The 15,498-nt window shown below is 31.9% G+C and overlaps 3 protein-coding genes across 3 annotated transcripts; 2 read left to right on the forward strand and 1 right to left on the reverse strand.

Annotated features, from left to right (window-relative positions):
• Positions 1-41: 41 nt before the first annotated feature.
• On the reverse strand, positions 42-3,224 carry LOC128175422 (uncharacterized). The gene is made up of 2 exons (XM_052841037.1): positions 2,249-3,224; positions 42-1,552 (listed from the first exon to the last, which is right to left on the reverse strand). The coding sequence occupies exons 1-2, from the start codon at positions 2,912-2,914 to the stop codon at positions 665-667; spliced, it is 1,554 nt and encodes a 517-aa protein (XP_052696997.1). The 5' UTR covers positions 2,915-3,224; the 3' UTR covers positions 42-664.
• A 2,995-nt stretch (positions 3,225-6,219) lies between these two features.
• LOC128176802 (uncharacterized) lies at positions 6,220-8,192 on the forward strand. Its single transcript, XM_052843349.1, has 4 exons — positions 6,220-6,864; positions 7,201-7,322; positions 7,797-7,929; positions 8,154-8,192. Exons 1-4 carry the CDS (start codon positions 6,595-6,597, stop codon positions 8,190-8,192), a joined length of 564 nt encoding a protein of 187 aa, XP_052699309.1. The 5' UTR covers positions 6,220-6,594.
• LOC128175423 (uncharacterized) lies at positions 8,086-15,184 on the forward strand. Its single transcript, XM_052841038.1, has 5 exons — positions 8,086-8,227; positions 8,314-8,430; positions 9,068-9,288; positions 12,686-13,112; positions 13,357-15,184. Exons 1-5 carry the CDS (start codon positions 8,201-8,203, stop codon positions 13,372-13,374), a joined length of 810 nt encoding a protein of 269 aa, XP_052696998.1. The 5' UTR covers positions 8,086-8,200; the 3' UTR covers positions 13,375-15,184.
• Positions 15,185-15,498: the final 314 nt, after the last annotated feature.

Here is a 15,498-nt window from a genome sequence, read left to right on the forward strand (position 1 = left end):
ATATATATATATATATATATATATGTGTGTGTGTGTGTGCACACACAATGGTATTTAATCATATTATGAATATTTTATCATATAACATAACTTTTTGGTATAATATGATTCAGTTTTGTATTTTATCATTATGAAATTGTATAATATGATCTGTTATTATATGATTGTATCAGATTGTTTGATATTTTACAAGTATATAATATAATGCAATGTATTTTAAATTCTATCGTTTGATACCAAACAATAAAAATCATCTGATACAATATACGTGATACAGAAGAGTATCACATAATAAAATATCATATTGTATGATGACATTATACATTTTCGTATGATATAATAAAGGCGATCTCATAAAGGTGACCCTTCATCTCGGTGAGCTATGTAAAGTTTGATTACCTATGTTTATTTTTTCAAACCAAGAAGGAATGACATTTTTTTCTATCAAAAAGCAGTATAATAAAAACAAATCTCAAATCTTTGTTCATCTTACTAATTTTATTGACCATCATGAAGAGTCATTGTAGTAGAGTCATGAATGGTAACTAAATAGCCCTTTTTTGTCATGATAAAAATCTGGTCATTCTTAGTCAATGGGCCAAGCAGATTAGGAAAAAAGATACACTAGTCTTGCAGACAGTGGCAAGTGAATTTACATTGTATATCATATTGTTAAGCTGTTGTTTCTTTCGACAATTTCCACAGCCTTTTGGAAAATATCAATTCCATAGTTAGCAGAATGCCAATTAAATGGACAATGTTGTTGCAATTCTTGTAGAGTGTCATTTGTTACTGCATATGAAGGCGGATCAAACACAGGCCTGGGATTAACATTGTGAAGATATTGAACATCAGTATTATCTTCAATACCATACTGTTCCCAATCTAAATCTAAAACATCAATTGGATTATTGATAATGCCGGCTGCAAACAAATGCAATGGCGAGGTCTTAACAGTGCGTAATCTATGATTAGCCCATGCTTCTTTCCATATTTGAAGCTTTTCGTCTATCTTTTTCAGATACACATAATGTAAACAAAACATATGTATGTCATTCAAAATATCAAGCAGTTGTACGTCTTCCATATAGTAAAAAAGTTCATAGTAGTAGCAGAGAACTCCTTCATACACATCCCTCCACAGCCTCTCAATTCTTTGGTTGTGGACACTTTTTCCAGTTATCATGCTTCCTCTGTTTGGTCCTCGAGATCTGACCATATATTCAGCGACAGCTTTGTTCTCAAGTCCTTTATCAGAGCGAACTCTTAAAGGCAAGCCATAGCTTCGAATAGCACTTTGGAAACAACTGAAAATTGTTTCAGACTTATTGTTGTCTGTACAGTTAAGGAATGTGACAAACCTACTGAAGCCATCGATACCACCAACGATTATGAAATTCCATCTGATCAATTTGTGGTTTGTATCTATATGCCAAAGATGATTGACACCTTCGACATTGTAAACTCTTCTTTGTAATCTTCCTTTTATCCTGCTTTTTATGTTATCCCCATTTGTTCTATGTAAGCTCTCTCGCAGTCTTGCTCTTGTTACCTGTTTTAAAAACATCCAATTGTTTAACATGATATGAAACAGAATTCGAAGATTAAAAGAATTGGTATGTACAGCTGTTCCAGATCATGTCGTACAATTATTCAAGGAATAAGGAATCATTCTTTGAGTATTATGAGGTGATAATTTCGGTCGGGGCGTGGTCAAATCCAATAAAGCCCAGGGCTTTATGATGGATTTGACTACGCTCCGACCGAAATTATCACCTCATAATATTCAAAGAATGATTCCGTATTACTTATATTTATATTATTTCCAATTTGTACACTTTAAAACAACATTATTTTAAAACCACTATTTTTTATGTAGCACATGCTATGTATTACAATACCGTTTTTCGATTATGCTATAAGACACGCCCATTTGTGTCACTCATGTTTTGTGAAGTTATTGGGTTTTGGGGTTCAAAATTGATTCGTAATGTTATCACAGACAAAGACAGTTGAAAATGTAAACATTAATATATATATAAGTGGATTTTGTTTAATACAAAAGCTTTCTTTGTTGATTCATTCGGGCTTTGAAGGTAGCGAAATCATGTTAAAATGTCATTGGTTCGTGTAAGGAAACATTTGCAAAATGTAAATATAAAATAGTGAACTTTTTTTTCAGTGTTAGATTCATATCAAAAAGCATATTTGCAAATTTAAATATTGAAAAAAGAGGAATTTCTCTCACCTGGACACCTTTTTGCCGAAGAATTTCTCTGACCATTGTTTCTCCACATTTCGGGAACTCTGTAGCAATTTCAGAAACTATTTGATCCAGCTCATGATCTAATATATCGTTATATTTTGATACAGAAAGATTGCATCGTCTCATCCTTCTGTAAATTGTGCTCTCTGACACATTTAACATTTGAGAAATTTCAATGATTTTGAACTTAGATTCCAGCAAAAAGTCCAACACATCTTCTGGTATCAAGTACCCAGAATTTCTTTGTATCAAAAGATTGCTTCCATGGTGAATACAAGCCACTCTCAATTTCATCATGGCTGATCTATCAGCAACTCCTAAAATTTGCATTTCAACTTTTGAGAGTTTTGATACAATATCAGGTGTTACCTTTTCTTCTTGAAACTTTCTTGTTAAAGAGCCCAATCCGAGTTTTTCTAGAATAGTTTCCATGTCTAATTTCCAAAGACTACTAATCTTTATTTTCAAATAATGCAAAACGTACATCATATACGCAAAAATAGATGCACTATATGTAATAATCAAAGCACAGCAAATAATGCCAAATGTACACCCCACAATGACGAAAGTGCACCACAAAATGACATACATGTAAGCACACCACATGATGATATAGTCACACCAAAATATGACAATAGCACACCACATAAAGGAATAAGCACACTACATAATGATATAAATACACTACATTACGATAAAAGCACAACACGTAATAATATATGCACACTGCATAATAATAAAAGCACACTGCATAATGATTAAAGCACAACGCATAATGATATAAGCACACTACATAATGATAGAAGCACACTACATAACGATAAAAACACACCACATAATAATATAAGCACACCGTATAATGATTTAAGCACATCACGTAATGATAAAAGCACACCACATAACGATGTAAGCAGATAACGAATTTATTTTTGCCATAATAAGACAGTCCAGGCGTTCCATAGAACTGTCCAGATTTGAAGATTCTGGTGATATTTCTGGTTCCAACCATGATGTATTTTCTTTCTGTGATGATACACCGCCTACTGTTCAAGCATTTGATTTACGCGAAGAAGATTTGTTTGAAGAATCAAGTGAGATTAGTAAAGAACTATCGCTTATATCATCTGATTTACAAACAAGTGGATGTTCCACCGAATCGGAACCATTTGGAAATTTACATTTCATTGAGCCTTTAATGACCAGTACTCCAAGGAAGCAAAAAGGTATGTTAGATTTATCCTTAATTTAATTGACTTAATTTATTTAATTCAATTATAGTTTACATTACTTTAACATATGGTATATGTATACAGGATTTATGATTTTTACCCCATGTTTTTTCGCCCTTCTAAAATTTCAAACGCTTAAAAACACCCATCTTGAATTCATACAGCTCAATAAGGAATGTGTTATACTGAATAGACTCTTTTTAATTAACAAAGTAATTTTAAAATTGTTTTGAAATTGCATTCAAATTCACCCGATGAAAACGAGGATAATGCCGGGTGTGAAAAAAAATGGGGGCAAATGATTATTGTACACCAAAGACAAAAATAACATATTGTGATAGACTGGTTATTTTATGTTTATGTTTATCAGATGTCGAGCTGGCACTTAATTAATATGTCACCCATCTGTGCAGCTGGTGGCCGGGTCAGAGTCTGATGTCTTGGAATAGGGGGATCATTGGTTTAATTGTTTATTTTCACTTAGATAGCCAGGGAGTACTATGGTGGGTGATTTATGGCTGAGAAACCCTGGGAGGGGGAGAGTAAAAATGATAACGAGAATGATAGACTGGCTACCTGTCTGATATGCACGATATACAGACAGGTGATGGGCTGCGTTTTACAAAAGAACTTACGACAAAGTTATAATAAATGAAATGATATATAAAGGACAAATATACAAAACTTAGAAAGAACTTTATTTATACAACTACTCTGATGTCCATTATAATACTCTACAGCCATGAGAATAAAACATTGATTAGTTTGTGATTAATTAGCATTCACTAATTTGGTTATAAGTCGTAAGTTAATGTAAAGGGCCCTCTGGTGGCCGTGCTCATTGGCTGCGCAGGGGTGTTAAGGAAGTATATGGAATCTGAGTTACATGTAACTCTGTGAAATTATATACAAATCTTAGTCATTATGTACATATTCAAATATCTAAGCAGGACGAAACATAGACCAAAAACAAATAAAAAATGCTGAGGACAATTATTTTTAGAAATTATTCTGTATTATGTAGATTTACACATTGATGACGTCATGACTAAAAGTTGAATATCGTGTGAATTTGATCGGAAAGCATTGTAAACATATTCAAAATATAACAGTACTAATCTAAGAACTCTAATAAAGTATTGTGGTTGGATTTATTGAGAATTGAACGTAAGAATACTTGGAGAGATCTTAGTTTTATCAATCATTCGCTAAAAGGTATGTAAATTTGCTTTTATTTCTCGGCCAGGTTTTCCTCTGTCGTTGTTTACGATATAAAAATCCGCTAGAAGAACACCACCCCTTATATATTGAACTTGAAATTTTATACGTATCGTTTGTTTGATCAATGCTTAACTTGAAAAGTGTTGCTAGAATCCTATGTTGTGTGTTGTTTTGAATATATATGCAACATACCGTTTTCCGTGCAAACTTTATGAAAGTTGGGAAGGTTTTATGAGAGCCGGATGAATAGCTATTTATAATAATTGAGAAGAGCATAGAATTCTAGCAGCAATTTTGATTAAGCTGAGATGTTTTGCTTTCATTTGGTATGTTTATTGTATTTTAGAAACCGGGGGGGGGGGGGGGGTAATGTTGTTCTATCTCATTTTATGTTAAGAAAACCGGGTTTTTGTCGATTTCTAAGAAATTACTCGTTTGTTCTGTACGGAATTTGCAGGAATACTCAATTACATTTTGTTAAGTCTTCGCTGAAATTTTTAATATCACAGAATGAGTTTTTCAATATTTATTACAGATTTTCATTTTTCAGATAACTAAAATGGGTAGCGAACCCGGGTTGCACTTTTTTTCAATGAACATTAAATATCGATCTCTCTCTCTCTCTCTCTCTCTCTCTCTCTCTCTCTCTCTGTATTTCCAAAACAGGATGGGGGGCACCCCCTCCCCACCCACTGGTTTTTTAAAAGTCTTATACGGTATCTGAAATATGGGCACTTAGTGAGGAAAGTGCTTATTTCCAACCTGCAATCTATAAATGTGGAAGCATACAGAAACTAGTCTAAGAGTAGATTTCAGCATTTCTTTGATGCTGACAAAGCACCTGACGAGCTCTAATGTGGTCACACTGTTTGGGTTTTAGAGTCTTTGATGACAGCAAAGCAAGATTATCCAGCTGCAGACATCATTATACAATACATTACAAAATATGCAAATCAATTGGTATCTGTAAATATTTGAAGTTAAAAATACTGGCTACAAATATCAACTACATGGTCTGAAATAAAATTTTATGTGCAAAGAGGTCTAATTAAATTTCATTAATCATTTTTTCAATGGAATAATTGTCAAGAAATTCTTGACACAGTCACATTGGGGAGTGATTGAGATTGCCTTAAGTTTATTTTAATGAAAAGATGAGAAATCATATAGAGAGATTATATCAATAAAAAACTGTCAATATTATATAAGTGACATACCGGTATTATCAATCATTTATTGAAAATTCTTCTCATAAACATTATAAGTGGGTCAGATAAGTTGAAGCATACAAGGTTTATTAAAACTTTGTAGATTCAACAATATGGATATTGGGGCCAGTCAAAGTTGAATCAGGAATTTATAGGGGAAAAAAATTGAAAGCTATGAATGTTACAAAAAACTGCCATTAGAGAGACATCTGACAAGCATTGTGGCACACAAGATTTTTAGTCAAAACTATTTATCATATCATAGCATATTTACCCATATTTATAACTACTATATAAGTACTCAATTCTATTAAGAAATCAAATTCTTTTTATAATTTCAGTTGCATCGTTATCAAAAACTAAACTTCAAAAGAAAAAGATCTCCAGAAGCACTATAAAAAAGGCATTTTCAGAACAATGTGATTGCCCGAAGAAATGTACTAGGCAAAGCTTTTTTACAAGGGATTTAATTGAAAATTGCCATTCCACATTATGGTGTTTAAATGCTAAAGAAAGACCAAGGTGGTTCCAGAAAAAGTTTGAAGACTTCCAAAGTGTAAAAGAAGGAAAATTTCATTTCATTCTCCATGGTCATGGGGTATGCCTGAAAAGTTGGTTGATTGCACATGGGATCAAAAAATCAATATACTACAAGGAAAGAAAAACTTGGATGACCAGAGACGAAGGACCACTCTCTTCGGTCAGAAAATTAACATCAGAAAAAAGACTTCATGCCATTAACTGGTTTGGGGAATACATTGCAATGAGAGGAGAAAATCCTCCACATATTCAAGAAATTTGGCTTCCCTTTGGTTTAAGGAAAAATGAAGTTTATTCAAGATATGAAGTGGAAACTGAAGAAGAAAGCAGAGACAGAGTATCTTATCAAACATTTTTAAACATTTGGAAGGATCACTTTTCACATGTAAAAATTAAACAGGTGAGCTGATACCATTTTCTCTCCCAAATTTACAGTCAAATTTAAGGATGCTAGATGGTCAAATTTTCATTTTAATTTATTTAGCTATAAACTTTTTATTAGTACATATGTAATTAAAAAACAAAACAAAAGTTTTACCTATTTTACTATATTTTACTATAAAACTCTTCTAAAATTGATCAAACAGTATAAAACTATAGTCATGACCATTGAGACCTCCTATTAGCAATTTTGATTTAGTAGTATTTATTTTTATCATTTGACAGAAGAACAGATTCACAATTCAAAATCTTATTATTCAACCAGTACTTGTTAATGGATATAAATGCATTTCAGAGCAACTTGTTCACAAGATGTACTACATGTGACAAGCTTGACAGAGAACTTCACAAACAGCTTAACCCAGAGAAAAAAAGGGACATTTTTATCAAGAAGCAAGAACATCTTCACAGACAAATGTATGTGTCAACTTCTTATTCAGCTTTAATCACTAAAAATCAACCATATCAGGTTAATTTTTTTTCCAAGCCATTAAGACACAGGCCGTGCCCAGCCATTGCTTTTTTTTTTTTACAGTTTCCATGGTGCTAAGTGAATATCAGTATTTGACCCCCAACCCCATCCCACCCCAGTTCTGACCAAACATCAGTCAATTGCAGATTAATCCCCAGAATAATTAAGCTGTTAACTATAACGTGGCAAGATGGACTTAGATAGTACCTTGTCTAAAACATGTAAAAACAAAACACATAACATCAAGTGACAAAAGTGGGCCTTGAACCAGCCATCTTTGCATTACTAGCTGGCAGTAGCTTATCGCATACCAGTGTGACCACTGAGCCATTTGCAATGAATTCATATTACATGTATTTCATATTTCATACTACATGTAATTGTATTACACATAACAAAAAATAATTATTATATTATAGGAAAGAAAAATCTGCATATTACCGAAGAAAAACTGTTAGCAGACGAAGACCAGATAGATATATAAGCCTCATTATAGATGGGATGGACCAATCCAAGACAAACATTCCCCATTTTAAGGGAAGACCAAGCAAGGTACTCTTTCAAAAATTAACTCATGTAATGTTAAAACATGCATTTTTAACCATTTTTGATGGTTTAAAATATCATTTTTATAATTGTGATGAAAAATTCTCAAGCAATTAATAAATCAACATGTTTCTCACATCTATTTCAGGCATTTGCAGCAACAAAGCAACTAAATGTACACGTTACTGGAGTTTTAAGCCACGGTTTGAATAAAAAATATCTGTTTACAGACCTACACCAGTACAAGCATGATTCCAATCTCACATTGAACGTTTTGATGAAAGTACTTTGGAATCACTCAAAGGTAGAAACCATAATCAATCATTACAATTATCTTTACTTTAGTTATAAAGAATTACTACAAAGTATACATGTATTCTTAATTCACAGGGAAAATCATTGCCACCCGTTCTGTATCTACAAGCAGACAACTGTTTCAGAGAAAACAAGAACAAGTTTGTGCTGTCTTTCTTAGAGCTTTTAGTCAGGCGTCGGATTTTTTATGAGGTAAATATATATTTGATTTATATGATATTGCTGACTCTCTCCTAGATATTTGTAAAGTTATATTTAAACTGGAAAACAGAACTGATATGGAAAATAACATTACAATTAAGGGTGCATGTCGGTATCACCAGCTACCTCACAATATAATACTTATCACAATATCTTAACGCGATACATTATGCACCACGATACAGTTGTCAACAATAAAAAAAACTGATATCTATGTTGCCAGCAACCTCTATAAGAAATAGTATTGCATAAAGAAAATGTGTCAACTGACAAAACCAATCAACAATCTGTATAGAGATAAAAAAAAATTCAATTGATTAGAACAAAATTTCCTAATCTCTTCATATTATCCATACCATGTAATTTTTTAGTAAGTCAATAAAAATTACTCGATCATAATGTGTATCAAGATACACGTGACAATACGATACATGTATCATGGACACGCGATCATTATAATTGATGTTTTGCTGTATCGCTGCACCTCTAGTTATGATACGTACTGAAAAAAATTATCAGATTTGATAAGGCAGTGTATCATAATTGCAAGAAGTTTGTGGGGCCTTTAATTTTAGAATGACGGTACTCTTTTTTTTTATTTGTTTCATGCAAAATCTTCCTATTTCAGGTGCAGCTTTCCTTTCTTCATGTTGGGCATACCCATGAAGATATTGATCAGATGTTCAGTGTCATTGCTGATAATCTCAGGCACAAAGATGCTGCCACACTCCCAGAGATGAGTGACATACTCTACAGTGCAGAAGAACTGAGAGGCTGTTTTGACATATCTGGATGGTTATCTCCATGCTTAAAAGGAGTTAAATACCACACAAGGACAAATACATTCAGGTATGTTAAATTGTTCAAGTTGTACTGGATACATGGAAATATTTTTATCCATCCTACTTGAAATGAGACATTTATGGTGTAGCAATCTGTCTGTCTCTATTCTATATATATTATAGTCATACTGGGTGAATGATCTGGTGCTCATAAAAAATGTTCTTTATTTATAATACCCCAACAAATGAAGATTGTTGGGTTGGTATACAGGAATCACACTGTCTGTCATTGTCCACACATGAACTTAAGGTCAGACGACACGTTCCTTAATTTTATATAACTTTTTTTCATGAATTTGTTGATGGTTTACTACTACTCTGACAAGCTTTCTTGCAAAAAATTAGGGTACCTTACCAGGCATTTCTGCAAAATACTAGAGTATGCAATTTCCTATATGATCTTCTTGAAAATACACTTGAATTGCTGATGTAAAAATAAATACTTATACAGCACACCAAAATTCACTATATTGGAACTCTATCTTGACTAGGGCGGGGCTTTGAACACACGACTTCTAGAACTTATACGCTTCTGGCAGTGAGAGGCTACTGTTCTAACCACTCGGCCATCTAGACACATAACCACATCCAATTAAATTTTAATCATTTTTAAAATAATTATAAAAGTAATATTTTTTATTTGGACTCTTTATTACGAGGAGATACAAAAAAGATTCTCGAGGAACGTGTCGTCTGACCTTAAGTGTGTTCATATGTTTATGTGCATTTGCCAAGGGAACACTTAATTGTCTGAGCCTTGATTTAGATAAAGCATGTGTATTGAAATTGATAATGTGTAAAATTGAGTTAACAAGCTCATTATGTAGGAAATCATCCTATGGGATAAATTATCATGCAGACCTATGGAATTGTATTATACAGTACGTAGTACTGGTAAGAATGGGATTGTGAGGACTAAGTGAATCTCTCAAATTAACTGTTAGATGATAAGTGTATTCATTTGACAATTAGGTGTATATTCATTGAATTGTAGGGTCTAATTGTTATTATTTGTACAAAGTTGCTAAATAGATACATGCATTATAATGATTTTTAAGTTAAACAGAGATTTTGTTCATAATTCTGAAATTTTATCATGATATCTTTAATTTCCATGTCACAGAGCTTCATCTTTTAAGGTATCTCACTCCTTACGTTTTGATTTCATTGCGCAGATGATCATTATATTTTAAATAAATATGATTTTATTTATTTATTTGATAATTACAGAAAGATTATTATTTCATAATTACACAACATTCATAAAGAAAATCCATTTGAATTCAAGAAACAAACAAGTTTTCGGAAGTACTTTTTTCATGCGGAAGGTTTTTTGATGAAAATGACAGAAACAAGCAGCTTCATGAATTTTCAATATACCGGAGCACATTTCTTTTTATAATACTTAATTCATTATTCACATTTTTAATATTTGATAGGTTTGTAACATATTCTATAGGTTCTGTTTGACATGTACAAACATTTTTAAGCCAAATTTTGCTAGAATTTTACCTTTGAAGCCATATATCTAAAATTTGACATCACTGACCCCCATGTTTTATTATGTCAAAATGATACTGTGTACATATCTAGGCAAACTGGATAAATGTTATAAAATTCTTGATATTCAAAAAGATTTTTTTTTCAAATCAAATTATAACTGTTAGAGAGAAATTGTTTATTTGAAGTGCAAAAAGGTCACAAAGAATTAATGCAGCTTCGTACAATTTTTTTTTCGTAAATCCTCTATTCAGTGGGACCGTTGTGCATAATTGAAAACAATATTTGAAGGAAAAAGTTTGCTTAATCAAAAATACTGACAACAAAACCTAATCAGTCTAATATTGCATTTCAGGTGCAAAAAGGTTAAATTAAAATGAAAAACTCAAATGGATGAACACTGACCCCTCATTATCTTTCTATTTTTTTAAGTATATTTTGTCTATAGATTACAATTATATATTTCTCAAGAAATTCTTGATACAAAAACATTGAGGAGTGGGATACCTTAATAACAGTACATTCCTAATTAAACACGAGGAATTATTATATCTTCATAGAACTTCAAAAAGAAGTGTCCCTTGCAGATTTTAAAATCTAGCCATTACTTTCTAAAAGTCAGGCCATATAAGAATTTAAGATAAAAGTTAAGTCTTTGCAATTTTATACAAAATGATGTGATCACAGAATTACGTACTTGCTTAATAGAAGGATTATCTACAGTGTAATATATGCTTTAGTTAAGGCAACTCACATCTGGGTCATTTAAAATGAGCCTTGTTTGGAGCTTTGAAGAGGGGGGGGGGGATAATAGTCTTGTTAAGACTAGAACATTTAGCTAATTTTCTGCACCCTATATTACACACTTTTTATAATATGAAAATAAAACAACAACACTTGTTTTTAACTAACAAACTCGACAGTGTAAAATTAAATGAATTACAGTAACCCACCCAGAATAAAAAATTACAATTGTCCTGTGAGATTAATTATGAAGTAGTGGCGATTCAAGGATAAGAAACAAATTAGAACTGTCAAACTAGAGAGTGATTAATGATTCTAGTTTAAGAAGACTGCCTCAATCATTTCTGATAAAGCAACTCTGATCAAGCAGAGTGTTATCTTTATCTCAAGGGACAATTTAGCAGCAAAATAATTACAATGGCAGTGAGATTGGTCATGAATTCAACAAGTATTGTTCCAACAAATGTTAGTTTAAAGAATAGATCCTTGTTTACCTCTTGTTTACATCATTGATGATAATACATTGTAAAACATTACACACCAGTATTAAAATTTTATACACGGTATAAATATTATCAAATTTTTGGGTTGTTTATAGATATATCACTTTAACAATCATTACCATATTACAGTTACACTTTATGGGTTTATATTCATATGTCCTAGCCACTTCTTTTGTGAGCCTAAATTGCCTGTTGTTTACTGTGTATTCTAGATTTGATATGGTGAATGTAATGGGATGAAATATTGTTTTTAAGGTGGCTCACTACACCTTGAAATATTTTCTCAAATCAGCAGAAAATTACTTGATTATGATAGATATCATAATGGATAAGAAGTAATTAAGTCTAATAGGAAAAAAATGTGCAACTTTGGATGAAAAATTACATTTTCAAAAATTTAATTCAGTAATCATATTTAAACAAAAGCTCCAGGCGGATTCGAACTCACAATCTGCGGTTCAGAAGTCCAAAACTTTAGCCACTGAGCTAAGACGATATACAACCGCATTGAACGAAGTAAACAGTTTAACAAAATATTTAAATCACCATCTTGTGACGTAGTGTCTTCAAAAGTATAAGTGTGGGTGTAGTGAGATACCTTAAAAATTTGAAAATTTAGAAACATATGCTTAACTTATCTTACTTATATTTGAGAAGGTATAGACTCAATGAAATGACCGGAGATGTCCACATCTACTACAGAAAGAATGTGGACCATTCATGGAAGACTTTGAACGGCAGTTTCTTTAAACAAAGGGTTGACGGATCCATAATGATGCCAACAGCTGCACCACCTTTGTTGTTGGCATCATTTGAAAAGATCGATATCCAAAATATTAAGAAGAGCTTGTCGATTTGGTCAAAGATGATGTCCGTATCAGAAAATACATGGTGGGAAAAGTTCATTTCATTGTTGGGTCAAAGTCAAGGAAATACAAATAGTTATTCAAGGAAAGGGGCAATTTGGTATCTACCCAAGATTCCCAACTATAACCCACATGCCCTTCAGGACACGGAAAACAACCATCCTGCTGTCCCTGAAGATTTACAGAGACTGCTTACAAATGAAGATGAAAATCCAGAGGTAACTTTCTTCTTATAAATTGATATTATTTTTACATCACAGATTTCTATTGATCATGCAAAGGTGCTAGCACCTTTATTCAATTACATTTCAACAAGTTCCAGGTCATTCAAATACTCTATGCATTTAATTATAGGGTTATTTAAAAGTTGCCCTGCAAAGTGTATTGCCTATATGGATAGGACATTTGTTTTTCATTGTTTAAAAGAATGAAATAAATACTTGTAAACTTATTATTTTACAGGTCTTCTTGAGTGATTAGTTTGGTGCCTTTTCCAGAGATCTGCTTTGCATGTACTTTGTTCATTTCATATACCAAACAGGAGTAAAACATGTTATATCAGTCCCAAATTTCTGCTTCTATCACATTTTGCTTGATATTTCAATAATCATAAATTCCTTTTTGTCCAAACTGATAATTATGGTCATTTTCTTATTTACTGTACTTTTATTTTTATATTTTTTATCCTTAAAAATGAACAAATGTCCAATGTGAACTTGTATTTTTAAAAAATGTACAATTGAGTTTAGAATAGTTTAGAGTACTGGTGTTTTTAGAAAGATTTGGAAAACAGGAGTTTTCCTACACAAATTTGTGCACTCTGATAGTGTGACAGCTGTAGTAATGTAGATGTTAAAATGATGGAGTCACAATTTAAAAGTTGTAGGTTCCACGTGTAAGATTAATGTACTTTATAGATTCGTAGATCTGACAATTAATAATGTCGGAAGAATCATGGTCTCATGATTTATTTTAGAAAAACATTTTTCATGATTTTTTGGAGATCAATGAAAAACATATACTTTGAATCATGTACATGTTGGAATAGGAGAACTGCATGTTAATCGTAATTTGTAGTGTACAATCCTTGATATAAGAAGAAAATAACTCAAACAACTTAAGAGAAAATGTTCCTTAAATTCTGCATTTGAAGAGAATTGTGAAAAAGGGTAGAGTAATATTTCTCAAAACACTTAGTATTATGATTTAGTTTTACAACTTTTCTATAAAAATTTTGAAAGAGAGGAACGTTCCTCAAATAAATGCTTGTTAATATTTTGATCATTTGAAATTGGGAGAGGAACATTCCTCAAATGAATGCTTGTTAATATTTCATTTCAATCATTAGAAATTGGGAGAGGAACGTTCCTCAAATGAATGCTTGATAATATTTCAATCATTAGAAATTGGGAGAGGAACGTTCCTCAAATAAATGCTTGTTAATATCTCGATCATTAGAAATTGGGAGAGGAACGTTCCTCAAATGAATTCTTGTTAATATTTCAATCATTAGAAATTGGGAGAGGAACGTTCCTCAAATGAATGCTTGATAATATTTCGATCATTAGAAATTGGGAGAGGAACGTTCCTCAAATAAATGCTTGTTAATATCTCGATCATTAGAAATTGGGAGAGGAACGTTCCTCAAATAAATGCTTGTTAATATCTCGATCATTAGAAATTGGGAGAGGAACGTTCCTCAAATGAATTCTTGTTAATATTTCAATCATTAGAAATTGGGAGAGGAACGTTCCTCAAATGAATGCCTGTTAATATTTTGATCATTAGAAATTGAGAGAGGAACGTTCCTCAAAACATTTGATAATAAGATTCATGCCTGGTTTTTACCATTTTTCACAGCTTTGAAGGAAGGAGAAACATTTCTTAAGTGCATTTGAATTAAGGAGAGGAACGTTCCTCAAATTAATGCTTCCATTTGTAAGGAACGTTCATTCAATCAATGAATAATTAGATTCAAGAATGATTTTCACAATTTTACTGTGGAGAGGAACATTTATTAGAGTTAATGTTACAATATAAATTCTGTACCTTCAATTTATAGGATGAGGAACGTTCCCCAAACTCATTGAATTTGGAACTGTAAAATATCTTTATAGAAATAAAGATACGTATCTATATACAAAAGTTTAAGATTTGTTTGTTATGAAATTGTTTGATATGACTAGAGGAGTCGCATTTAATGAAACTAGAGTCATTTTGGCTTGAAATTCAAAAAATGGGGTCAAAAAAAAGGAATTTTGATTTTCCTTTTTTGATTTGGATTGTGTTGTTTATACCAGGCTTGGGGCGAATTACATTGTAAAGTAATGCATTACATTACCATTACTTCATGAATTTGGGCATTAAATTACCATTACCATTACTTGATTTTCTTGAAGTAATGCATTACATTACCATTACATGAGTAAAGTTATGCATTACCATTACCATTACTTTTTTTTTTAAAGTAAAGCTAATAAAGAGTTTTTGCAAATGTTTCAAATATACATCACTCTTTAACATATCTACAGCTTCATGCTCAGTATCAGGTTCAAATTCAATGAATAAACAAGAGTCATTCTTTATTTGCTCAATATATAATCA

Source organism: Crassostrea angulata, chromosome 3, assembly GCF_025612915.1.
Source record: "Crassostrea angulata isolate pt1a10 chromosome 3, ASM2561291v2, whole genome shotgun sequence".
In the NCBI taxonomy this organism is placed as follows: Eukaryota; Metazoa; Mollusca; class Bivalvia; order Ostreida; family Ostreidae; genus Magallana; species Magallana angulata.

Bases quoted from the DNA above. Each gene is read 5' to 3' on its own strand.
- LOC128175422 (XM_052841037.1), bottom strand. From the start codon at position 2,914: ATGTGGTGTGCTATTGTCATATTTTGGTGTGACTATATCATCATGTGG. The intron at 1,553-2,248 runs GTGAGAGAAATT...TTTTTAAAACAG, and splicing joins TTCGGCAAAAAGGTGTCCAG to GTAACAAGAGCAAGACTGCG.
- LOC128176802 (XM_052843349.1), top strand. From the start codon at position 6,595: ATGACCAGAGACGAAGGACCACTCTCTTCGGTCAGAAAATTAACATCA. The intron at 7,323-7,796 runs GTATGTGTCAAC...ATTATATTATAG, and splicing joins GAACATCTTCACAGACAAAT to GAAAGAAAAATCTGCATATT. The intron at 7,930-8,153 runs GTACTCTTTCAA...ATCTGTTTACAG, and splicing joins TTAAGGGAAGACCAAGCAAG to ACCTACACCAGTACAAGCAT.
- LOC128175423 (XM_052841038.1), top strand. From the start codon at position 8,201: ATGAAAGTACTTTGGAATCACTCAAAG. The intron at 8,228-8,313 runs GTAGAAACCATA...CTTAATTCACAG, and splicing joins TACTTTGGAATCACTCAAAG to GGAAAATCATTGCCACCCGT. The intron at 9,289-12,685 runs GTATGTTAAATT...ATATTTGAGAAG, and splicing joins ACAAGGACAAATACATTCAG to GTATAGACTCAATGAAATGA.